The 26573-nt window shown below is 47.9% G+C and overlaps 1 protein-coding gene and 1 long non-coding RNA gene across 4 annotated transcripts in view; one reads left to right on the top strand and one right to left on the bottom strand.

Moving 5' to 3' along the window:
• COL14A1 (collagen type XIV alpha 1 chain) overlaps nt 1–22846 on the top strand; it is a 227420-nt gene extending 204574 nt beyond the window's left edge. For 2 of the 3 annotated variants that reach the window (XM_018058141.1, XM_018058140.1), the window contains exons 46-48: nt 18040–18117; nt 20219–20374; nt 22005–22846. In XM_018058141.1, the coding sequence (XP_017913630.1) occupies nt 18040–18117; nt 20219–20374; nt 22005–22084 (314 nt within the window). In that variant the 3' untranslated portion in view covers nt 22085–22846. Of the gene's footprint in view, nt 1–18039; nt 18118–20218; nt 20375–21155; nt 21780–22004 lie in introns of those variants that run through there. The other variant, XM_018058142.1, reaches the window with a different exon arrangement.
• The window catches only part of LOC106502858, a 28746-nt gene continuing 6571 nt past the window's right edge, over nt 4399–26573 (bottom strand). The window contains exon 2 of the long non-coding RNA XR_001919111.1: nt 4399–5167. This is a non-coding gene — a long non-coding RNA (uncharacterized LOC106502858). The remainder of the gene's footprint in view (nt 5168–26573) is intronic.

Raw genomic sequence — 26573 nt, 5'->3', positions numbered from 1 at the left:
CTTCTTGCCCTCAATCTTCCTCAGTATCAGGGTCTTTTCCAATGAGTCAGTTCTTTGCATCATGTGGACAAAGTATTGGAATTTCAGCTTCAGCATCATTCCTTCCAATGAACACCCAGGACTGTCTCCTTTAGGATAGACTGGTTGGATCTCCTTGCAGTCCAAGGGACTCTCAAGAGTCTTCTCCAACACCACAGTTCAAAAGCATCAATTCTTCGGCGCTCAGCTTTCTTCACAGTCCAACTCTCACATCCATACATGACCACTGGAAAAACCATAGCCTTGACTAGATGGACCCTTGTTGACAAAGTAATGTCTCTGCTTTTCAATATGCTGTCTAGGTTGGTCGTAACTTTCCTTCCAAGGAGTAAGCGCCTTGTAATTTCATGGCTGCAGTCACCATCTGCAGTGATTTTGGAGCCCCAAAAAGTAAAGTCAGCCACTGATTCCACTGTTTCCCTATCTATTTGCCATGAAATGATGGGACCAGATTCCATGATCTTCGTTTTCTGAATGTTGAGCTTTAAGCCAACTTTTTCACTCTCCTCTTTCGCTTTCATCAAGAAGCTTTTTAGTTCCTCTTCACTTTCTGCCATAAGGGTGGTGTCATCTGCATATCTGAGGTTATTGATATTTCTCCTGGCAATCTTGATTCTAGCTTGTGCTTCCTCCAGCCCAACATTTCTCATGATGTACTCTGCATATAAGTTAAATTTAGAATATTATGCTTTATTATTTCAAGAAAGGTAAAAATGCAACTGAAACACAAAATGAGATTTATGCAGCATATGGGGAAGGTGCTGTGACTGACTGAGCTGCTGAAAGGGGCTGACGGAGTTTCGGGCTGAAGATGTGTCTCTGGGTCGGCTTCGGGGGGCCGACCAGTTGAATTGACAATGATCAAATCAAGAGATTCACTGAGAACAAACAGCTTTATCTTGGGGCTGCCCAGGTGGTTCAGTGGTACAAACCCACCTGCCAGCGCAGGAACACAGCAGACATGGTTCAATCCCCGGTCGGGAAGATCCCCTGAAGAAGGACACGGCAACCCACTCCAGTGTTCCTGCCTGGAGAATCCCATGGACAGAGGAGCCCGGCGGGCTACAGTCCACGAGGTTGAAAAGAGTCAGACACAGCACAGCACAGATAAAATATTATATCACTTGAGAGATAGCCGCTACACTCAAAATATCCAAGTCAGGCGTTGAAAATCGTTTGCATCAGCTTGGTCATGTTAACCACTTTGATGGTTGGGTTCCACGTAAGTAAGAAGAAAGCCTTCTTGCCCTATCTCTGTCTGAGACTATCTACCGAGACCTAGTCAGAATGTTCCATTTTTAAAACAAATCATGACGGCAATAAAAAATGAATACAATAATATGAGACAGAAGAAACTGTGGGGCAAGTGAAACTAACCACCGCCAACCACACCAAAGGCCGGTTTTCATCCAAAAAAGATGGTGTTGTGTATATGGTGGGATTGGAAAGGAATCTACCATGAGCTCCTTCTGAAAAACCAAAGGATTAATTCCAACAAGTACTGGTCCCAGTTAGACCCACGGAAAGCAGCACTCAACAAAAGCCCCCGGAGTTAGGCAAGAATGTCCGTCAGGATAACTCAGTACTGCGTGCCTCTTTGGTGACCAGGCGAAAACTGTCAGAGCTTGGCTGGGAAGTTCTGATTCATCCACTGTATTCACCAGACATTGCACTTTTGGATTTCCATTTATTTCAGTCTTTACCAAATTCTATTAATGGAAAAAATTACAATTCCCTGGAAGACTGTAAAAGGCACCTGGAGCAATTCTTTGCTCAAAAAGATGAAAAAAAAGTTTTGGGAAGATGGAATTATGAAGTTGCCTGAAACATGGCAGAAGGTGATGGAACAAAGTGGTGAATACATTCAATAAAGTTCCTGGTGAAAGAGAAAAGTGTGTCTTTTATTTCTTCTGGTACTTGAACAGCAAAGGAAGTTTTCGGACGACCCACTAACGTTCCTAAGGCTGTGCAGAACCGTCTCTAGCTGTCTTCTTGCAGAGGCTCTAACAGACAGAGGATCCTCGGAGGCTAAGGGTTCACAGGGAGCCTGCAGCTCACACTGCTCACCCAAAGCTGAAACCGCAGGTGTGGTGGTTTAGTCTCTCAGCCGTGCCCCCTTTATGACCCCGTGGACTGCAGCCCGCCAGGCTCTTCTGTCCATGGGGTTTCCCAGGCAAGAACACTGGAGTGGGTTACCAGTCCCTTCTCCAGGGGATCTTCCTGAGCCAGGGATCGAGCCCGCGTCTCTTGCGTTGGCAGGCAGCTTCTTTACCACTGAGCCACCAGAACACTCCGACTGAGCCTCGGCTAGCTGCTGTGTCCAGAGCCGGAGGGCTCCACTCGCGCCGCAGAAGCAAACGTGAGGCAGCCCCGTTGCTCGCTTGCTTTCTCTCCTCGCTTACACTGTATTGTTACCTTATGTCAAAGAAAGGCGATTCCTCCGTGGGCTAGAATGTTGCTGCCTTTCCATCTCGAGGCAAATGGCTCTGTATTCTGGCTTCCAGAATTCAGCAGGTGTTCGGATCAGCTCTGAGTTTCCTCTGTTGGTCCCTGAACTGTGACAGTTGAGCCCTGACTGTTCTGACTGCCTCACTCTCCACTCACAGCCTCGTATGATTCTAGCTAGATCCTCCTGAGAACTCAGTGTCTAATTCCGATCTCCGGATGTCGTTCCCGGATGACCGTCCTGTTCACGTCCTTATTCCGTGTATTCAGATGGTCACCATCCTCACTAGGATCTTGAACCATCTAGAAACCCAGACAACAGTTAAATTCATTGGTCTAGAGTCCACAAAATTTAGTTTCTGTCTTTCCCTGAAAAGGACGGGGGGATTTCCTGGTTTCTGTCTCAGGCAGTTACTTCAGTTTCCATGGCTTTCCAAAATGTATTAGAGTAGAGGAACCTTTCAGCTAAAGCTTTTCATTTTTAGATTGTGTATCCATAACAGCTGGAATTCTTAGCTGGTTTACTTTGTACGATAAATCAACAAGTATTTATGGAATGCAAGGTTTGCGTAAGACTCTTGGCGGGGCTGGGTGTGAGGTAATATCATTTACGGCTTTTGCTTGTTAGGCCTCAGGTGCATCTGCCAATATTGTGCTGTGTCCCGTACACACAGTCTCCTTTGGATAAAACAAACTATAAACTTTGATAAGAAGCAATGCCACGCTCATTCCCGTGTGGCAGCCTGGACGGGTGGGGAGTTTGGGGGAGAATGGATACATGTGTACATAAAAAGAGAAGAAAGAAGCAGTGCCATCATTTACTTGGCAAGTACTTAATAAACTGTCAGTTGCTTAGTACGTTATTAATGCTCATAAAAACTTTATGAGATCAGTACTAGCCCTGTTTTGGGTGAGGAAACTGAGGCTGAGTGAGATGGCCAGTTGTCACAAAAGCCACCCGCTGGACAGCAGGGACCAGAGTTCAAGTCCACATGTGTGTGGTTGCGGAATAACTGTCTGAGCTTGTGCCCCCTGCCCGCCGTCGCCTGTGAATTCACTGTGTAGTGGGTGTTTCCCAGAGGAGGCCCGAGCTGTGCAGGGTTTGGTGAACCCGGTTTCATTATTGCTCCTAATATCCACAGTTCGCAGCACGTCAACTGCTGGCTGACCGGAGTGTCTTAGTGGCTGGTGGCTGTGCGATTTGCAAGCTTCTTACACGTCTTGTTCTGCCATGTCTGGGTAGCCTTGGGGCCTCCATGACCCGGCAGATGGCCAGCTTAGAAGTGAGGTCAGGTGAACTGTTTCAGGTGCATATGAACATGATAAAGACATTTTTTTATGGTTATACATTCTTCTAGAGTTTAGCACAGGCTCAGTAGGGGAGTAACCTACAGGGAAATCGGGCACAGATCTGGCAATGTGAGATGCATGGATGGACGTAGACCTCTACTGCAATATCTCACCCTGGGGACAAATAGGAGAGACAGGGAACAAAGTAATTTGATCTTGTTTTGCTTCCAATATCTTAGAATAGAACTGCTTTCTCCTCACTCTGTGTGATGCCTCTTTAGCTGGAAACAGAATAAGGTGATGGAAACAATGGATCAACAGTTAGAGGTGTCAGTCACATACAGGTTAGGATCCGAACTTTGCCACAGACAGCTGTGGAATCTTGGGTGCTTAACCTTACAGTTTAGCCTTTCTGATTACTCATTCATCCAGCCAGCACCTTCTGAGCGCCTACTGCATGTCAGCTTTTTCTTTTCAAGTGCCTTGCATGGAGACAGACCTTGAACAAAAAATACATGAATAGGTCAATTTTACCTGTTATATGTTATGAAAAAATATAGGCCGCTCTATTAGAAGGAAATGGCAACCCACTCCAGTATTCTTGCCTGGAGAATCCCATGGACGGGGAAGCCTGGTAGGCTACTGTCCATGGGGTCGCAAAGAGTCAGACACGACTGAGCGACTTCACTTACTTACTTACTTATAGCATGGAAGAGGGGACTCTGACTTGGTCTATTGAATCAGTGATATTTTAGCCAAGATCTGAAAATTTAGGGTTTGCCATAACAATAAGAAAAAAAGTCAGAAGCCGGTATTCCAGGCAGAGATAGCAATAGCACGTGCAAAGGTCCTGAGGTGAGAAAGGATTTGAAACTGGTAAAGCCCTGATTCTTAAGCCTAGCAAACATAATGTCTCCTAATTTATAACAAATAATCTGTAGCATTTCTGAAAGTTATAGATAATAAATATAACCTACCTTCACACATAATTAAAAAAATAAACCAGAGTGCCCCAGTGGGTAACACAAAGAAGGAAAGGGGAGTGAATGATTGTCAGGAGGTTTATCCCCACGTGCAAACTTCCAGCATAGCTACTCTGGGAACATAGTGAAGGAGTCGAAATGTACTTGTGTTTAAGGATTATTACCAGGCAACAGCTCCGAGTTCCAGGCGATGCGGCTGAGGTTTATCCGTGACTGCGTCTCTGCGTCTGTCTCTGCTGTGTTCACAGTGAAGCTCTGCTGGGATCGCAGACACGTCACTGGCGTTACGCAAATAATGTAAACCACCTTCTCCTACTTTTTCAGGCACGTCTTGGTTAACACATCTCTTGATTTTTCACCATGTCTTTTTCCCTACTTCTTGGGGTCAGTGTCTTTCCCCCTGCCAGCACCTGAAAGAAAGTTTATGGGAAATGACCAGGCAGTATCCACTGCAAAGACCTGCCCTGCTGGAACTAACTGGTTCCTATAAATTTCGCTAGCACTTTATTCCTGCTCTGTCTTCTGGATGTTAAAGTGCTCTAGTCATTCCAGTATTATTATTGAGGACTAAAAATATCAATATTGGAACGTTACCCTTAATCAAGAGAAAATGTCACGTTTGTCTAAAGGCTAATGCGAGGGTGATTTCCACCGTAAAAGCTTGATGCTGGGGTGGTTTCTTCTCTTGTGGCTCAGCAGTAAAAAACCTGCCTGTCAGTGCAGGAAACACAGGAGACGTGGGTTCGATCCCTGGGTCGGGGAGATCCCCTGGGGGAGGCGTGCAGCCCACCCCAGGGCTCTTGCCTGGAGACTCCCGTGGACAGAGGAGCCTGGCGGGCTGCTGTTGCAGCGTTACAACGAGTCAGGCACGAGTGAAGGGGCTGAGCGTGCACAGTGGTTTCTACCCGCTGTTGGCTCCCTAGGTTGATTTGTTATTGTTCTTTGAGGATAAAATCCCTGAGTGACTTCTGAAGTCTAGAAATGACTCTCTTGGAGCTTTCTCTGCCACAGAAGATCAAATCTCTAATGACTGAATGTAAAGAAAGACAAGATTTAAAGGTCAGTTTTCATCAGTCAGATTCTGTGGTTGACTTGGAAAAAGATGGACTTTGTTTCAGAAAATGAGAGGAGGGAGCTGGGAGAAGAAGATGAAACACAGCTGAGCTCCGCCAGCAGACACCGGCAGAGAAGGTACCAGCCGTCCATGGCTGCCGCGAGTCGGGGGCACCGCCTTCCAAAGACACAGAAGTGGCTTTCAGGGCGAGAGGTGACGCACCCGTGCCGAAGCTGACGCCGGGTCCCTCGCGCTGTGCCAGCTTCCTGAGCATTCACGGTGCTGAGAGGTCTAGAGGAAGAACGAGTCCCCGAGGGGTTTGCAGCTGGGAGGGAGAAGCAGGGCTCTTGCGTTCAGTATTCCTGTTGTTGAAAAGAGCTGTTGGCACAGAAGATGTCTTTGGCAGAAACCTTTGGTCACAGATTCAGAAATGAAGCACAGTAGTTGTGAGCCAGGAATGCCGCAATGGTAAGCATCTGTGAAACTTCTTAATGTCCCTTGTATCCTGGTTTATTCCTGGAAAATTTTTCTTTATGGGACGGACCAACTTGATGAAAGATAGAGGGCTGGGAGAGCTCTCATAACAATTTACTGGCTGATGCCTAAATATTTACGAGTCTTCCCTGTGACACTGCATCATGGTTGACACTCAGTTGCGTGAGACATCATCTTTTCATTGCTGGTAAAGATCTGCTGAAACGCGTGTTTGCCTTCTCCCTCTCTGGCGTTCTCCATCCTCTGCCTCTCATTTCCTGAGAGATGAATTCCAGAGACGTAGAGCTTTCTCTTTTCTCACCCATCAATTATCTGGTAAAGTCCAATTTGAATGTCCTTTGGAACAAGACCTTTCTCTGAAAGTTTGATGGATTGTGTTTTCCTAACGTTTAGTGACCTTAAGGTGTTGGCAATGAATGCTTCTTCTTTTTATCTTTGTACCATGTTTTATTTTGTAGGTTTTCCCCCCTGTTACAAAGTAACCCCTTGCATTATCATGGCTGCAGAGAGAAGCTCTAGGTGCTGATCTGTGACTGTGAACAAACAAGCTATGAACAATGTGAGCAATTACGACTTAGCAGCTTCAGACAAGGAAGCACGTGTAGTCATGGAGTTCACGGTCGGGCTTGAGGACTGGTTTAGCCGGGTGCTTCTGGCTCAGGGTCTCTGGTGCGTGCTTAATCGCTCAGTCATGTCTGACTTTGCGACCCCACGGACTGTAGCCCACCGGGCTCCTCTGCCCATGGGATTCTCCAGGTGAGAACACTGGAGTGGGCTGCCGTGCCCTCCTCCACAGGATCTTCCCGACCCAAGGATCGAACCCCATCTCCTGTGTCTCCTGCATTGGCAGGTGGGTTCTGTACCCCTAGCGCCACCTGGGAAGGCTGGGTCTCTCGTGGGGCTGCAGGTGAGATGTCAGTCAGGGCACGGTCATCTGAAGGCTCCACGGGGGCAGGCTGGCCTGCTGCCGACGTGGCTGGCTCACCCCACCCAGGACGGCGGCAGTCTCAGGCGCGCCCTGGCCTCTCTGCACACATCTGTGTGAGAAGGATGTGTCTCCACAGGGACGCTTGGGTGTTGGCTCAGCTGCTTTCCTCAGAGCGAGTGCTCCCAGAGAGAGCAGGACTCGGAAGTCCCAACGTCGCTTTCCACACATCCTCTTGTTAGCACAGAGTCACTGAGACATGCCCCCGCTCAATAGAAGGGGACGAAGCTGTACCTTCTGAAGGGAGAAACAGTACAGAATGGGGGATGCCTCCAGTCACACTCCTCTGGATTAAACTCGGGTTTTCTGCCCTTGCAGCGTAACCAGGGTGATGCGCTCATCTGTAGGAGTGATTTCCACACAGTCGGACTTCCAGGACTTGTGAAGGCTGGCTCACGCCCTGTCTGCCTGTTTCCACCGTTTAAATGGGTGTCTTTCTCTCCTGCCTCTTTTAAATCATTCAAATTCCAGATGTGGCTTTTTAAAGTGAGATGCGAGATGTAGATTTAAACACCTTGAAAGAGTAGCACCTATTGGAAAATTCTTTTTGTAGACTAACACTTTTTTGGGTATCTGTTTCTGGAATTAACTGTAGTTAGGATAAAATCGATTTCCAGTCAAACACAAAGAGGTACTTTAGAAGTCACTGACAAGTCACAGTCATCATTAAACTGTGTCCCTAGCTTTGTACTATTGTGATATGACTGTTACAATAACAGAAAACCTGTAGCTGGTATTTTATCTTCTTTTTGCTGTGGAAGCTGATACGGTTGTTTCTGTAGCTTAAATTTGTTTTGAAATCCTTAATTGGAAGGTCTGTGTAATAAGTTGTAGCAGAGTCTTACACTGGATTTCAGTCCTTGTCTTGGGCAATGCTGGAATACTGCCCAATGTTAACGCCCTCTCAGTAGGATATTTTTGTGTAGTCCTATGTCATATTTCCCCACCAGCTGCTCTTCAAGTCGGTCCCCTTTGTTCTAGCCGAAAGGAGCTGCTCAGGGCTCTCAGTATCAGTCAGCTTTTGCTGCAAAATGAAACACAAAAATCTCAGTAACACACAATAGGTATTATCTCCCACCACATGCCCGTGGGAGACAGGGCAGCTCCTCTGTGCTGGGGTCCTGGCTGGAGGGCCAGTGACTCCAGAGTATGTTCTCCTTACGGCAGCGACAGACGTCAATAGGCTGGCCCACCCGCCTATTGTATTTCAAGCCTTTGTTCACATCACGGCCACTGATACTCCACTGGGCAAAGCAACTCACAGGCCGAGCCCAGATCCCAGGAGCGGGGAAGTCCTCTGCGGGGAGTCGGATGTGCAGTTCTCCTGGGGGAGCCCAGCCGCCGCCCCTGCCCGCCGCGGTCTCGTCCGTGCCTGCTCCTTTCTGGCCTCGTGCTGACTCCTGCGCTGCCCCGTCCTCACACCTTTCTTGGGTTTTCACATGTTCTTCCAGCTCTGCAGAACTCTCTTCCTTCCTCTGGTTTATTCAGGCTCAAACTTCGAAACTCATCTCGACGGCCAGCCCTGCCGGACCGCTCCTCCTCCCCAGGGCGGGCTGGCTGCCCAGCGTGTTGGCCACACCTGCGGTACCCCCCCAAGGCCTCTCCTCGGTGTCCCCGGCCCCCAGACGCACGCCTGCCTCCCAGCTGTCTCACTCTGTGCTGTGATTTGTCTCACTCTGTACTGTGATTGTCGGCGTTCTCGTCTGTCTTCCCGCCGGACTCTGGTTTCCTTGAATGGGACTATGCTTTTCCTCTACACACCTTCCCAGGGAGCCTGAACGAATATTGGACACGCGAAGCAACGGCTGATCCCTGCCTCGTTACCGTGTGAATATGTCTCGTAGTGCCCAAGCTGAATACATTTTCTTGAATCGTCTCTGATCGGCTTTGCTTCTGTTATTTCACCGATGAGACTGCGTGCTCCCCACTAACCAGATTCGGCGTCTGCTTTCCGTTTATGCCTCGTAATGCCTGACACCCAGCAGCTACGTCGTGACTCATAAGTGATTTATGGTGCTAATTACCACGTGCTTAGCTTTTTAGCTGCCGTTCCTCGCTCAACCCAAGACTCACGAGCAAAGCAGAAGCCCGCGCCGTTCTGGTCCATCTGTCCAAAGACATGCTATTAATAGCCAGTCACTGCCAAGTTGACAGTGTCAGCATTCTCTCAAGTCATCATCATGTAATTTTAGCCAGAACAGCAGGGTAAAATTTTTAAGTAGAAATTTTGGTTATATTGGATATATCTAATATGCATTTCCTATTGCATATATAATAAAAATTGCACTGGGTATTTCAGAGCCCAAATGTGAGTGTCTAATTTAGATATCTGTGGTCAAAGGTCAAAAGACCTTCTGCCTGTATTGCCTACGTGTGTACACAGATAATCTAGAGAGAGGAGAGGGACTTTATTTTCTCTTCTTTATTTTTAATTGAGGGATAATTACAATTCTGTGTGGGTTTCTGCCAAGCATCCACACGGATCAGCTGTAAGTGCATATACGCCCCTTCCTGAGTCTCCGCCCGCCTCCCGCCCCACCCACTGCTCTAGGTTGTCCCAGAGCCCAGCTTGCGTTCCTTGAGTCATACAGCAGATTCCCACGGGCTATTTTATCTTTCCTTTATTTTTTTAATCATTGTTTTCCTTTTTTTCTCCCAGTTTTATTGAGATTTAACTAGCACACAGCACTGTGTAAGTTTAGCACAATGGTTTGGCTCAGCTACATCAGGAAACAGGGCCGTGATAAGCTTGGTGACATCCATCCTGTTGTATAGATACAAAATTAAAGAATCAGGAAAAAATGGTTTTTTTCTTGTGAAAATACTCTTAGGACTCACTCCCTTGATAGCATTAATGTCTGTCGTGTTGTGCCTCCTTCCCTAGTACTTACTTATCTATAGCTGTAAGTTTGTACATCTTGACGGCATTCACTCGGTTTCCTTCCGCCCACCCCCTTTCTTTTAAATGTAGGAAGATACTTTGGCATTTTCTAAATTTCTGGCCCTGAGCATAAGCAAGTGAAATGAAATAATAACAAGTTTTAGTTTATGTGATAAAAACTAAAGCTGTTTATATTAGCTATGATAAACCATTTTCAGAGAATTTTTTGGCACAGCTTTAAAAGCAATAAATACATTGTAATAAGTAAGTGTAACAGAAGGCATTTATGTAGCTAGGCGAATACATACATAGAGGAGATGTCCTCATTAACCGTCTCCATTTTCTTGGTTCTAAATCCAACTTTGACGTGAAATTACTCTGTCCATGTGTGTTAGTGGCTGAGCTGTGTCCAATCCTTTGTGGCCCTGTGGACTGTAGCCCTCCAGGCTCCTCCATGAGGGCTGTCCAGGCAAGAACCCTAGAGCGGCTGTCATTTCCTTCTCCAGGGGATCTTCCCCACCCAGGGACCAAACCCGGGTCTCCTGCATTGCAGGTGGATTCTTTACCAGCGGAGCCACCAGGGGAGGGGTGTGTGTGTGTGTGTGTAGCAGAGTAATCTGACTTTTCTGAACTTTTTGCTAGCTTGGAAAAACATGATGCGGACCACAGACATACGATGTGTCCATCTCAATAGTGACTTGTCCTGCTTATTGGTGAGGGCTGTTGGCCGTAACATGTTTTGTTTTAAACTCTGTGAGACCTGGGCCTTGTCCCAGCACCCTGACACAACCTCCTTCCTTCCCCAGAGTGGAGAGCATCACGTTGCTTTTCGGTTCTGTGAGGATGAAGACCAGAATATCTGTTTAAATATCACCAGCTAGCTGAATATTCATGCAGAACCTATAATACCCATTTTTAAAAAGTGCAGCAGTTGGCTCGTTTTTCTGCTAAGTTTGAATCATTCATCCTTTTTCCAGCCGTCAATGCTGGACATGATATGATGGCGTTTGAAGAAGAGCAATGCAAACCTTGGAGCTGAAAGTGATAGGCCGGCATTTCCTGTTAGGACCCAGGAGGCCGTAACCCCAGGGGCCCGGCCGAGTGGACAGAGCCCCAGGCTTCCTGCTGTGTGGCTCCTGCCCCTCCCTGCCCTCCGGCTGCAAGCAGCGAGGTGCAGTCGGGTCGCTGATGAGCTTGGGGCTCGAGGTCCTCTGTCCCCTCGCCCCTCCTCCCTCCTGTGGCTGCGCGTCTTTCTGTTCCCAGGCTGCCTTGAGCTCTGCTCCTGGCCGGGTTCAACCAGTGGGAGCCCTGGGCGAGGGCTGAGGGTCTGATGAGGAGAGAAGTCAGGCTGTTCCTCCCTCACCCCACCCGGCCTCCTCAGCCACCCCGGCTGTGGCCAAGGCCCTGTGTGGCTCCTGCGTCCACTGGACCCCTGTCTCCCTCTCTTTCCAGACCCTTCCAGAAGGCCCAGGCACTGGGCTCCGGGCGCACCAGGCACACCCTTCCTTCTTGTCCCTGCATGCCTGGTGGTCATAGTTGCTTCCTGCTGCTGCTGGGGTGTGGGTTGCCTCCTCATCTCTATTTGGCTTCTCAGCCCTTCTCTCACCCATGTAACCAAATCTCTGCACCAGGTTCCCTCTTCCTGAGGGAATGGTCCCTGCTGGACCCTGAATTATAGAGGCATGCAACATGACCAGTTGTTTAAAGGAGAAGGCTGTAGAGAGGTGGACTCTTAGCAATGGTTTGCAAAGATTGTTTACATTTAAAACCAATCTGAGGACGTGCCTGGAGGTCCAGCAGTTAGGATTCTGCGCTTCTACTGCATGGGGCACAGGTTCAATCCCTGGTCAGGGAACGAAGATCCCACAAACCTTGCCTTGCAGCTCAAAAACAAGAAAAACAAAAATATTTATGTTCTAGTCTTGGCCACTGAAGCACAAAACTTGGAGCTCTACGTGCTGGTACTAATCCTACAGCCCAAACGTAAAAAGAACAAAGCCTGGAAAAGGGCATAAAACGCTTGTTGGATTGAGTCCAGTTAATCTGCCATCTTGTAATGAGATATTTGTTCCAGGACCTTGTACCTAGCAGGCATTCAAGCATACACTGAATGAAAAATTAACTCTACTTGGAATGTATTGCCAGCCATTTCCCAGGCAACAGACAATATAATAACACAGCTGAAGCCTTGTCTCACATTTTCTGTGGCTTCTTGGTAGAATTACAATGAAAGCATTACCCAGGCCTTGCACATCTGCCTGGCACAAATTCTGAGAGTTGCTCCGAACAGCTGGGATAAAGAGGGAATGAATGACTGCTCCGTGGAGTGCCTTGAGACTCTAGCCTGAGTGCTTGCTGTGCTCAGGGCACCAGAGAAATGAGTAAGCTCTCCCCACTTGGAGGTCAACAGGCCAAAGAAAATAGGAAGCTGATAACCAAAGGCCAGACCCTGGGCAAGTCATCAGAGTGAACAAGATAAATCTTCTGAAAATCAACCCCGAGTCTTGCTCAGAGCAGAAGGCAAGAGTGCAAACCAGGGGAGATGAGCTGAGGAGATGTGATAACCACAGGACTGACTGCTGCGTGTGGAGCCGGAGAAAGCGTGCAGCTTGGTGGGCAGGCAGCTCAAGGAGCCGGGACAGCAGCAAGCAAGACGCGGGCAGCCTCGAAAGCCAGCTTGGGGTGGAGCGGCGGGGAGTGCTGCAGCTCCGCGTCCAGGCTTCGGCGTCACCCGGCCTGTGTTCAAACTGCGGCTCTTATTAAAGGCAAGTCGCTCAACCTGTCTGAATCACAGCCCGCTTTTCGGGTTGAGTACTGCCCGCCATCGTGGCTCTTGGGAAGACGCAGTGAGTTCATGCGTGTGAAGCATTGTCCAACGCCTGGGAGGCCGCGTGTCGGCACAGGCGGCGTGCCGATCGTCCGCGGTCAGGCTCTGTGCCCCTGTCATCCGTCCCTTTGTTTGGCAGATGCTTCCCGAGTGCCTGGTCTGTGTCTGGTACTAGGAATGCAAGGATGAACGGAAACAAGCAGGTCTCTGCCTTCGCACATCCGCAAAAGAAAGCACTGGAGGGACCTCCCTGGTGATCGCGCTCCCAGAGCAGGGGGCCCAGGCCCCTCCCTGGTCAGGGAACGGGCCACACACACGCACACACACAGCAGCTGAGGCCTGCTGCAGACAAATGAACACGGATTCTTCAGCAAAGAAGACAGCGGAGGGCTGGTCTTCAGTTAGTGGGGAGGCGGGCTCAGCGAGCCGTGATGTGGTTGCTAATGAGACTTTTAAAGAATATTATCTAGTTTACTTGGCTGTATCGGGTCTGGGATGCAGCTTGTGGGATCTAGTTCCCTGATATCGAACTTGGGCCTCCTGCATTGGGAGCATGGAGTCTTAGCCACTGGACCGCCAGGGAGATCCCGCAATGAGACTTTTAAAGAAAGAGTGACTAGCCATCCAGGGAGGGATGTTCGATGGTGATGGAGGCCAGGCAGGGCCGGGGAGGGGGGGTGGGAAGCCTCTACTTTCTCTTCGGTATTGCTTGTGAACCTGACTGCTCTAAAAGAGTAAAGTCTACTTTTAAAGTTTTCTTTTTTTATTTTTAAAGATTATCTTTTAAGAAGAAAGAAATACAAGAATAAGATCTTAAATTTTTTAATGAGAGCAAGATCTAAGAGAGTAGATTGTACAAATTCTCATTATTAAAAAAAGGAAAAAAGGAAGAATAAATAAATGATAGAAAAGACTCTCTTCTAATTGTTTTTGGTGAAACTGGGGGTATTTTAGTCTTAGCTTCAATCAGATTTTTGGAAAGTTAGGTCTTCATTTCCATCAGCTATGCTCATTTTTTAAAAAAATGACAGAAACTGCAGTTTGATTGGGCTCCATGATATGCATCCCTACACGACGCCAGTAGCTGATACGGCCACGTAAGGAACTTGTTAGGAGAAAACGGTTTTCACAAAAGCCTCGCGTGTGAAAGTGGGAGCAGGCTCCCAGCCTAAGAGGTTCTGTGTGTTGATCCTTCGAAGGTCGTGCCTGCTCTTAACCACCAGCTGCGTGTTGTGTAGACATGTGTGTTGATCCTTCGAAGGTCGTGCCTGCTCTTAACCATCAGCTGTGTGTTGTGTAGACATGCAGTCATCCCGATATTCTTCCAGTGTTTGCTGGACCACCTACTATGTGAGAGCTTGGATCTGACGCTGGAGCAATAAATAAGGCGCGATCTCTGCACTCAGCAGGCTCCTGGTTCCAGGCCGGATGAACGTAAAAATAAGCAATGCGATGGGATCAGAGCCAAGGGAGGCGCGGATGATAAGGAAGCATGCCACCATCCGTCTGTGCATTCAGAAATGTCTGTTAGTTACGTGCTGTTTGGAAGGCACCGTAAGTTCGTGAAGTATTCCATATTTAGAGGCTTCCCTGGTGCCTCAGCTGGTAAAGAATCTGCCTACAGTGCCGGAGACCTGGGTTCGATCCCTGGGTTGGGAAGATCCCCTGGAGAAGGAAATGGCAACCCGCCCCGGTATTCTTGCCCGGGAAATCCCATGGACAGTCCGTGGGGTCGCAAAGAGACACGACTCAGCAATAAACCACCACCAGCTGGAAATGCTGGGGACATGGCCACGAGGGGAGTGGAGAATCCTTGCCTTTGGACTTCCTGTGCTTCTGCCCGTTACAGCCGCAGAGAAGGTGTGAATTGAGTCTTGAAGAATGAGAAGTATTTGTGGAGACGGCCGCGGTAGGAAGGGTATTTCAGGAGGGCGTAAGCTGTGGCCTCAGGGGTCCCCCTGTCTTCGTGGACAGGGTGCTGGCGCTTAGCTCTGGAGACCCCCTCTCGGTGCCAAGTGGCCCCACCTTGGACCCCCACCAGAGAGATGCGCGAGGGAACGCCTGTCGTGGGCCGTGGCTGCAGGCAGGCCCTCAGTCTGTAGACTTCAGTGCTGTCTCAGGAACAGCTGCTGGTTGACATTTGGGAACACTTGACTTCCTTTCTTTTGATTACAGCCTACCAGGCTTATCAAAGACACCCAGGGACTTGCTGTGGTCAGTGGTTGAGACTGCACATCCCAAGGCAGGGGGTGCATGTTCGACCCCTGCTCCGGGAGCTGAGATCCCGCGTGCCTCGTGGCCCGAAAGACAGAACATAAAACAGGAATGATGCTGTAACACATTTGATAAAGACTTTAAAAGTGATCCGCACCAAAACTCCTTTCAAAAAAAGTGTTTCCTGCTCTCTTTTTAGAGATCTGAGGTCTCTGAACTTAGCCTTCAATCTCAGTCCTCACTTAGCTGCTTACGTAAGGATGTTTCACATGGCTTTTTCATCCCCCCCAAAAAGATTTACAACCAAGTTCAGCTTCATAAGTATCCCGTCAGTCTGAGAAACACAGTGAAGACATAGGCAAATATTAGCATATAATGTATTAGCCTATATGTAGCTGGAACATTTCATAACTTCAAGGATAATGAAATCTAAAATTCTGTTAATATGTAACTATATCCTTACAGTCTCCCCCCCCTTTTTTTTTCTTTTAAGGCATCTGGTGGTTTAGTTACTGAGTCGTGTCCGACTCTTGTGAGTCTGTGGACTGTAGCCCTCCAGGCTCTTGGGTCCATGGGATTTCTCAGGCAAGAATACTGGAGTGGGTTGCCATTTCCTTCTCCAGGGGATCTTCCTGACCCAGGGATCGAGCCCAGGTCTCCTGCGCTGCAGGCAGATTCTTCACCAGCTGAGCCACCAGGGAGGCCCTGAGGCACCTTGGGGGCTGGAACATTCTTGCAAGGACCTTCTTCTACTTTGAGCTGCGTTGTGGATAATATCAAATGCCACTTCTTTTTCTCTGCGTTAAGTAGAAAATTAAAAGAACCGGACTCTCTGCTCCGCAGGGGTCCCTGCCTTCTGCTTTCTTTGTGAGTAAGGACAGAGTCCGTCAGGAAGCTGCTATCAGGGGTGTCTTCGCAGGGACTCTTTCCTGAATGTCCTCTTCGGCCGAATCGCCTGTGTCTTCCTCTTACGTGGTGTCCCCGAGGAGCCTCTCCTTAGCGTTGATCCGTGGGTACCGTAAGGTCACGGGAGGCCTGAGTCACTGTGCCATTAGTCATGCAGCCTGCCGTTAGTCATTGGTGCCCTTTCTCGAGTTCTAATTCTTTAAAAGTGAGTGTGTCCCTGCGGGGAAAGTGGTTCCAGTTCTCACAGAAGAGGCGGTTTCTGCTGAATTCTCCGATGCGTGTTAGGGCACAACTGTCAAGCAAGGAAGCATCTCCCTCTAATTAAAAATAGTACCCACTCCAACTATTACCAATTAGCCAAGTTAGTAGCTACAAATAACAACCAGTAGACTCAGGATGGTTTTCTGAACAACTGGATTTAACAGTGGAGTGTTAAGTGTCGATTCATGTAAATTATATGCTTTTTCAATTCAGGTGCAACGCAGTTTTACTTTTGAGAAATCACTCTCTTCCTGTCTGCTCCTAGAAGAGTTAGGCCTGGAGCAGGAGGTCGGTGCTCAGCGGTCAGCACCCCGCCATCTCCTTGCAGCCCTGGTCTCTGGTGAGCTCAGAAAGTGCCACCGAGGCTGCGCGCAGCACACACGCGTGTTAGGGCAGCCTCCCTGGGGGTGGAGCAGCCCGAGGACCGATAACAAGAGGCAGAACTTTCCTAAAAGGTGGCACGTATGCCTTGACCCCAGAAAGAGGCCCCTAGGAGCACAGCAGACGTCAGAGGCCAGCCTGTCTGTGCAGCGTAGAGAAGCTGCTACCCCAGAGCAAATACTGCATCAATACCTTTCTTTCTGGAAGTTACAAACCAAGATGTCAAAAGTGATTATTTTCTAGTATTGGAATCATTGCTTTTTGGGTCTTCTAATTTCTCTACAGTAAATATGTCTTGCACTTAGAAGGGAAAAAAAGTTATTTGTGATTTTAAATACTTTAGATCAGTCGCATGCCTATCAATTTGATTGTTTTCTTTTATGTACGTTCCCTCATCGGCTTTCCCAACTCACACATAATTTCTTTGCAACAAAGAGGTGTAGTTCCGCATCCTATTAACTCAAAGTGTTGTTGTACATGTGGAAACAGACACTAAAGCCTTTCTGTGCTGCGAGCCACGCAACCTGGACCCCGGTCTGCCACAGCCGTCCATGCTGGACTGGGTCTCGCCGCCGCCTTGTCGCCTGTCCAGCAGTCTTGTGTTAGGACCTGTTGGGATGATGAGGTGTCAGCGTGTATGTTTCTTTGTTTTTCTGCCTGTGAAAATGTATAGTTTGTTAATAGCACCGTAAATTACTTGGAAGAAGAGGTTTGTTCAGTGGAAAAGAAACATGAATAGGTTTAGATTTTTATGGAGCTGAATCAGCCAAATCAAACACAGGCTTTCCCTGAACCTTCCAAGTTTTTAATGGAAACTCGCGCTCTTTAGAGCTTTGCTCCGTAATTATAATTCATGCCTTTTGCAGATGCTTTACAGGGTGGACCCAAAGGAAAATGTTAGACATGTCCACCGGTTATTTCTATTGTGCTCCTTGTGGAGTGCCAGCCACATCTGTCCGATGGCCCATGTGTGCAAAACGCCGGCCAGATCCCAGCGGGCTGGCCACCTCAGCAGAGGGAAGATGGTAAACTCGCAGTGTTACAAACACAGACGACACACACAGACACAGAGGCAGCCCTCTGTATGTGGTTGTGCAAAAGGCACCAGTGTCAGGATTCAATTTAAAAAGTCCTGTGGTAACATAACCCCAAATCAACCGTCATTGTGTCCTCATCAGAGAGATCCTTGTGAAACCCAGGAAAAACAGAACTACCCAGATTTCATTTAAGGAGAATTTTCTTTTCTTTTCCTTTTTTTTTTTTTAAAAAAAAAACTAGGTTTAACTGGTGTGAAGGGAGAGAAAGGAAATCCAGGCATTGGAACTCAAGGTCCCAGAGGGCCCCCTGGGCCAGCAGGTAAGTCTTCCTACCCAATGGCAAACTGCAGGATGGAAACCCCAAGTCTTCATATTCCCTTGACATTGCAGGCAAGGCAGATGACCATGTTTACATCCACGTGGCCGACCGGAGCGGCCGTGTTTCCATGTTACATCCATGTGGCCGACTGGAGCGGCCATGTTTCCATGTTACATCCACGTGGCCGACTAGAGCAGCCACGTTTCCATATTATATCCATGTTTCAATATTGCATCCACATTTCCATATTACATCCATGGGGCCGACCGGAGCGGCTGTGTTTCCATGTTACATCTTTGTGGCCGACTAGGGCAGTCATGTTTCCATATTACATCCATGTGTGGAGCAACCTCGTTTCCATGTTACATCCACGTGGCCGACTGGAGCGGCCATGTTTCCATATTACATCCATGTTTCCATACTACATTCATGTTTCCATATTACATCCATGTAGCCGACTGGAGTGGCCGTGTTTCCGTATTACATCCATGTTTCCATGTTACATCCATGTGGCCGACCGGAGCGGCCGTGTTTCCATGTTACATCCACATGGCCAACCGGAGTGGCCGTGTTTCCCATTCCTTTCTCGGGAAGGCCAGTGTGTTGGTAACAAGTCTCTCATACACCAGGCCCAGAGGTACAGCATGTGCTGGGATCTCACTGTTTGCAGGGTCAGGCTGGGGCTAGGTGATGCTTCACTAATGAATCAATCCCCAAATGCCTCATGGACTGACACGTACCCAAAGTTTGATGTGGGTAGGCTGACTTTCCCCTCGTTTTAGAGCAAAGGGCCTTGAGGAGAAAGATCAGCTTCCTGAATGAAGGATGGCGGATGGCCCTCCCAGTTGTATTCCACAGGCTGGGACTAGTCACAGCCCCAACCGAACTGCGGGGGAGGCGCAAAACCCAGGGGGACGCGTGGCTGTGTGACGAGCGCTCACAGTGTCTGCCGTTATGGCCGCCTCACTCCATGGGGCTTGTGCAAGCTTCGAGTTTTCTGAATCTCACTGTGTGCTTTTAGGACGGCCTCCAGATGGCCATACTTGTTTATCAGAATTATAAGTTTTCAGTCCTACTGGCGTTTACAGTCCCAGTCTTAAGTATATTGGATCTAATGACTTACCGGTTTTTCTTGCCAACCTATTGGTGATTTGGGGAAATGCTTTTTGTAGGGGAGATTCCTAGTGCAATAGTTCAGCTCTGAGTATAGATACTCCTGTTATTAGAGATTGTATGAGGAACTGTTCTTGAGCATGCCTTATGCAGAGTGAATGCTTGGTGAATGTTAGCTGAATGGAGCTGAGCTCATCAGAGATTTGCAACACTTTTAAAATACAGGCTGATACCTGTTCCTGATTTTCATTTTGGTTCTATTCGAAGAGATTCATTTCTAGTTGAAAAAGGCCTTTGAAACACTGTTGAAATCCAGGTCTAGAACAAAACAAACACGTGAGCCAGAAAACGCCCAGGCTGACGTACTCCTAAAATTAACAGGAATTTCAGTCGCCCTCTCACTTTCATTCAGTGTTAAGTTCTCAATGGACACAAGCTAGCCTAAAGGAATTTCGGATTCATCTATTGGGTCCAATTTCAGAATTTTCATTTTTCCCCTGCAGTATAATTTCTTTCAAATGCAGAACAATTTATTTCAGCCATCTGGGGCCATAAGCCAGCAGGGGTTGCCAGGCTGGGGTCGGGTGTGCTTGTGTGTGTGGAAACTTGTGTGTGTGCGTGTGCCCCATGCTGGATCTGCAGGGGCCTGCACTGGGAGACAGAGGCTCCGTGAAGGTCACGAGGTCGGGGCGGTCTGCTCCTCCCCCTTAATATTCAACAGGTGAGGGACAAGAATGCATTCTGCTTTCCAGTTTCCTGCGCTGATTGAAAGCATTGACCTCCAGGAGAGCGTGTGATTGCAGGGCTATCCTCTGTCCAGGAAGTCTAGTTCAAGAATAGAACTCATTGAGTAGAAAGAGGCAGACCACCCTAGCTGTCACAACGTGTAAGATGGCTTCTTGTAAGAGTTAGTTTATTGATTGGTGGTCTGAAACCTCACCCTGTGATGATAAGAGACCAACTGTTTTCATTGGTGGACACTCCTTAGGGCCTTCTGGGGAGAGTCGACCAGGAAGCCCGGGGCCCCCCGGCTCTCCTGGACCAAGGGGTCCACCAGGTCACTTGGGGGTCCCTGGACCACAGGGTCCGTCCGGCCAGCCTGGATACTGCGACCCTTCTTCGTGTTCTGCCTACGGCGTGGGCGGTAAGTGTCAGCCCTTCGTGGGCTTTGAGCAAATCTTACTGTCTTCGTACCATAATGGTGGGAGGGACCTCTGAAAAGCAAACCTATTTTGAGCAGGAAGCAAAGCTGGAATTGCTTACTACCTTTGAAATTATCCAGAGGCCTCTCCTGTGAAGTGCAAGTTAAGACAGAGGCTACCTCTTAAGGGGAAATTTAAATTAATGCCACACCTGCGTCTTCCTCGCTTCCAGATGGCCTCTGACCTCATATTGATCACTGAGGGACACATCTGAAAATTCTTTGGGGCCTCTCTGTGTTACTTCTATGGTGTGGCCATGATGTCCTATTAAATTTTACTCTTGTTTTGGGGACACCTAAACCTCAGGGCTTCCCCATGATTAGGAGAGACCTGCAGATTCTGTTGGGTGACATCCTTCCTACCACATGCATTTTAAATGACCAGGGATTATTTTAAGAAGCAAAAGTGGCCACACTGTCCTTGCCTCTTATTAACGACCAGACTGAGATCCTGAAAAAATTGTGCTTCCTAAAAACATCTGTGGTCTCCACGCTAGAGGGTGTATAACGGGGCATTTTCTAACACAGTCACTCTTGGAAGCATCAGGAGAGAGGTTCAGAAATTGCTTTGGGGCAATAAACCTATTAGCCCATGAATTGAAATTTTCTGCTTTAGAAGTTTAACCTTTTTTCCCAGAGGGACTGGTCAGAGTTTTGCTGATGTGTTTTTCTCTGTTCGTCTCTTCCCTCCCCATTCTCTCAAACTTCCCTGTCTCTCGTTAAGATCTGGTCCCTTACGATGATTTCCAGCACTGACGTGGAACTCTTCCACTCTATTCCATTGGCCTGGGCAGTTGGCTGCAGACACAGAACTGTCCTGCTGACCCCAACCACCCAGCCCGGCCCCTGACCACGGGCACTCCTCTCCCCTGCCCACCTGCTTCCCCCTGCCTGCCCACCTGCTTCCCCCCGACCTGCCCACCTGCTTCCCCGCCACCTGCCCACCCTCTCGTCTCCTGCCCTCCCTGCTCCAAACACTTAACCTACGATAAGACTGGAATATAACCAAGTCATTAGTCAGTTGTCATGAGAACTGACTGCTCCGTATCAGCCTGGGTGGAGGTGTAAGTCTGGCAGCCAAGAGTCACCCCAGACCTCCCCAGGTGGAGCCCAGGAGTAGCCACTGCAAGGCGCCTTCTCCTCGTCCCGCCTCACACACGTCGCTGGGTGTCTTTCTTCCTGGCCCCCCTGCTGTCTGTTTCTCCTCTGATCACGCCCCTCTGCCTCCTGTCCCCTGGTGTTGGACTTCTAACATGAGGTTGGTTTTTAAAATTTATTTTTCTTTCGTCACCCTGCTGATATTCGGGTTTTCTTTTGTAAATAAAACATGTCATATTTAAGCAGTTTGGCCAAGCATTCCTGCGGTGTACCTGACCCTTCCTTTACTAACCATCTGAAACCTCCTGGGAAAGGTGCGCACCGCCCGGTGGATTCAGGGCGCTCTCACTTTCTACCCAAGCAGGATATCTCTGTACTTTAGACCAAACCTATGCCTCTGCGGATCCACAGGAGGGGAGGGCGGCAATCTGCGGCTCCTGGGCTCTACAAGCCCCCACCCCACTCTCCCCTCTAGCTCCCCATCCTGACCAGCCAGAGTTCACCCCTGTCCAGGACGAGCTGGAGGCCTTGGAGCTGTGGGGCTCTGGGATCTGACAGTCTCCGCGGAGCTCGGAGGCCCGACCGCAAAGGCGCGTGAGGCGACTGACCCTGTGGTTTGTATGCTTCCTTGGGGGCTTGTTGCACCAGCCTGCGTCTCCCGTTTGGACACCGTTAATGTGATTGTTATATTAACAGAAAAGTGTGTTAAAAAGAAACTCCTTAATCTGTACACCACAGGACTGATTCCTGCTTGTTGCTTTAATGGTGTCCTCAGAGAAAGACTGGCCCTAACGTTGAATTCTGGAATCCTTTCTGCGTTGGGTGATCGCGAGTCCTAAAATGCAACAAGACAGAAATGTCTGTATTTGAGGGAAACGGGGCCCCAGAACAGGAATTCAAAGGGATTCAAAGATGATGTCATTTATCCTTATCCCCTCCAGGAATGACCTTGGTGAAAAGAGGAAAAGGGACATGCTTGGAGAAACTACCTCTCGCTTAATTAATCCCTCTAACTCTGAGATCACTTGGTGACCAGCTTCACTGGTATCCAAGAATATGCGTTAGAATATGGCCTTTCTGAATCTGGCGACTGTGACGCTAGATTCGGCTCTTTTCAGTGGCTTTTGACATGTAACCTGATGACTCCCCACCGACTCTGATACAAAGAGTTCCAGTTTTGATGAACAGTTGGTCAGCAGTATGTCCCAGAGCTTGCCCTCCTTAACCGCATGGATTACTTTGTACATGCAGATATGTTTTTGCAAACCTATTTCCAACCTTTTTTTAAATAAGCAAATAAAATTTTAAAACAATGTACATATGTTGATTCTTCTTATTTTATTCCATCTCTATATGTCACCTTAAACTTGTGCAGTCTTGGCTGAGGTTTAACCAGAAAAATGACAGCTGCCTTCCTTTAGACGCGCATTCAAGCTTTCATTCATTCCGAGTGTGAATGAATGAAAAAAATGCTTCAACAGAAAAGAAGCAATTGTCTTGAGCCTAAGTGACTGGCAGAATTCTGTTGTTCATTTATAACCCACCAGACAGCAGTGACTGTGGAAATGTAAGACTGATGCTAAGCAAATGTTTGCCTGAAGAACTTGTCTTTGGGGCTTAAGAAAAACCTTTAAAACTCTAGGGAACAAGAGGAAGTGAGGTTGAATCTAATAGATTCTAATTCTAAACTATAATTTGCCTTTTACTCATTAAGGAAAACACTTGTTATTGTTGTTTAGTCGATAACTCTTTGTGACCCCATGGACTGAAGCCTGCCAGGCTCCTCTGTCCGTGGGATTTCCAGGCAAGAATCCTGGATGGGTTGCCATTTCCTTTTCCAGGGGATCTTCCCAGACCAGGGGTTGAACCCAGGTCTCCCGCATTAGCAGGTGGATTCTTTACCACTGAGTCACCAGGGAAACCCATGCTTGAAAAAGATTTGGGTTCTATTAGTTGTTTGTTGAAAATAGAATTTGAAAGAGAACCATAAACTGAATGTGTATTCCTTTTTCTCTGTGGCATCTCGTAACAGGGCATTGCCAGAAGTTGGGACAGGGTCTTTTATCACCAGAAGCTGTATTCTTCCTGAATCAGCAGTGTCTCTTGAACTTCTTTGAAGTTCACACAGCTTGGTTTAAGACCTTTTCATCTAAAATAGTCAAACAAAAAGGTCTACATGTTGCCTTTGGGGATCCAATTACTACATATATTTTTTGGTGCCTGTGCCGGAAATGAAAGCAGATAGTGAGCAGGAGACCAACAGTGATTCCCTGTTAGTTACGCAGGTGCTTCCACACACAGAAAGCAGGGCTAAGGAGAAGGAAAGCTTGCCCAGGATTAGACGACCTGACCCAGAATCACCTGAGAGAACTCTTGAGCGAGTGGGCTGTGTCATCAGTCACTTCATTCCTTTGTATGTCAGATTTCTTGGTCTTAAACGAGTAGAGAGAAGGATATTCTATATGCCTTGATGTTTGGCCCTAGGAAATGCATGGAGTACTGTGTCACTCAGGAGACACTCAAAGTTTGACACAAACGGTGAGGATCAAGCGCTAGAGGCTCTAGTCCATTTCCTCGTTCTTGAACTGTGCAAATAAGCCCGGCTCTGATTTTACTTGGTGATCTAAGTTTGTTTATTTAAGTTATGGGAACACTGCATTCGTTTGGAATTTGTCATCAGTTGGACCCTGTTCATGAGATTTTTATTGAGTGAAATGTTCAAAATAAAAGGTGTAATTCAAGTTCAAGATTTTTATGTTTATAATACTTTGCCTTGTAATAAAAGCTGATTCTGAAGTGCATTTTTATTGCCTTACCTATTTTGGCAGGAATATACTGATATATTAACTTATACTTTATATCATTTCTGAAAGTAATCATTTCATAAAAGGACATTGCTCTTCAGAATTTTGATCACTTTGGTTAGAAACTCCTGATTCCTAGAATTACAGACTTGGGACAGAGTGATTGAAGAGCTCAGTTTAGGAGATGACTGAGTGTGAGTTGAGGCTAGGGAGAGCAAGCTGTGTGTGTGTGTATGAGCACTCAGCCATGTCTGACTCTTTGTGACCCTGTAAACTGTAGCCCACCAGGCTCCTCTGTCCATGGAGTTTTCCAGGCAAGAATCCTGGAGTGAGTTGCCGTGTCCTCCTCCAGGACGTCACCCCAAACCAGGGATTGACTGAACCACCGTCTCCTGCATTGCAGGTGGATTCTTTTGTGAACTACCCGGGAAGCCCCCAGTTATTCCATAATAACATTTAATTTCCAACTTCTCTCAACTGTCTCAAAGAAGTGCTTGTAGTCATATTCACTCTTTGAAATCAGACCAGGCTCCTGTTCCTGTATGAAGCCTTCCCTGAACCCACCACCACCACCTGGATGACCTCCATAACCATGGTCCTGCCATCCCTGCTGCCCTGGTTTGCTCTTTGACCTCCGTGCTCCCTTGTACCTGTGTGCATTCTTCGGGAGGGGTCAGACTGCCCACAGTGTGCTTAGCGCTTGACCCCTGTGCAGAGGATCTCTGCAGAGTCACCCCATGCTGGCACAGTGTGGTTTGTAATCCGAGTCAAACCCGCACTCCGTCTACAGCGCTCTCACTATGAGCCGGAACGTTTGGGAGAGAGCAGTGATGCCCAGGAGCGACTGGTCAGCCCCAGAAGCTTGCGAATCAGATCTGGGATGTGAGGAAGAGGTGTTTAAACAGAAATAGACTCACAGACACAGAAAACAAATGCTTGGGCCCCGGGGGAGCACTAGGGAGCGCGGGGTGGGCTGGGAGAGCGGGACCGACGTACACACGCTACTGTATGCAAAATGGGCACCTGGTAAGGGCCGCGCACCGGGAACTCTGCTTGGTATTCCGTAATGACCTGTGTGGGGAGTGAATCTAAAAGAGAAGTGTGGGTACACGCATGTGCACAACGATCCACTCTGCTGCTCACCTGACACTACAGGGCTGTAGGTCGACTGTGCTCCAACAAAAGCCAGAGCAACCAGAGAGCTACACCAGCGCTGTAGGTCGACTGTGCTCCAACGAAAGCCAGAGCAACCAGAGAGCTACACACTTGGTGCGTTTTAAGTGACTTTAAGGAAGTCTTCCATCTTCATATTTTAGAAATATGCAAAGACATCTATTTCTGCTTTATTGACTATGCCAAAGCCTTTGACTGTGTGGATCACAATAAACTGTGGAAAATTCTGAAAGAGATGGGAATACCAGACCACCTGACCTGCCTCTTGAGAAACCTGTATGCAGGTCAGGAAGCAACAGTTAGAACTGGACATGGAACAACAGACTGGTTCCAAACAGGAAAAGGAGTACGTCAAGGCTGTATATTGTCACCCTGCTTATTTAACTTCTATGCAGAGTACATCATGAGAAACGCTGGACTGGAAGAAACACAAGCTGGAATCAAGATTGCTGGGAGAAATATCAATCACCTCAGATATGCAGATGACACCACCCTTATGGCAGAAAGTGAAGAAGAACTAAAGAGCCTCTTGATGAAAGTGAAAGAGGAGAGTGAAAAATTTGGCCTAAAGCTCAACATTCAGAAAATGAAGATCATGGCATTTGGTCCCATCACTTCATGGGAAATAGATGGGAAAACAGTGGAAACAGTGTCAGACTTTATTTTGGGGGCTCCAAAATCACTGCAGATGGTGATTGCAGCCATGAAATTAAAAGACACTTACTCCTTGGAAGAAAAGTTATGACCAACCTAGATAGTATATTCAAAAGCAGAGACATTACTTTGTCAACAAATGTCCATCTAGTCAAGGCTATGGTTTTTCCAGTGGTCATGTATGGATGTGAGTGTTGGACTGTGAAGAAAGCTGAGTGCCGAAGAACTGATGCTTTTGAATTGTGGTGTTGGAGAAGACTCTTGAGGGTCCCTTGGACTGCAAGGAGATCCAACCAGTCCATCCTAAAGGAGATCAGTCCTGGGTGTTCATTGGAAGGAATGATGCTGAGGCTGAAACTCCAATACTTTGGCCACTTTATGCGGAGAGTTGACTCATTGGAAAAGACTCTGAT

The sequence above is a fragment of the Capra hircus genome, chromosome 14 (assembly GCF_001704415.2).
Source record: "Capra hircus breed San Clemente chromosome 14, ASM170441v1, whole genome shotgun sequence".
Lineage (NCBI taxonomy): Eukaryota > Metazoa > Chordata > Mammalia > Artiodactyla > Bovidae > Capra > Capra hircus.
This window is presented reverse-complemented; position numbering and strand designations above follow the sequence as displayed.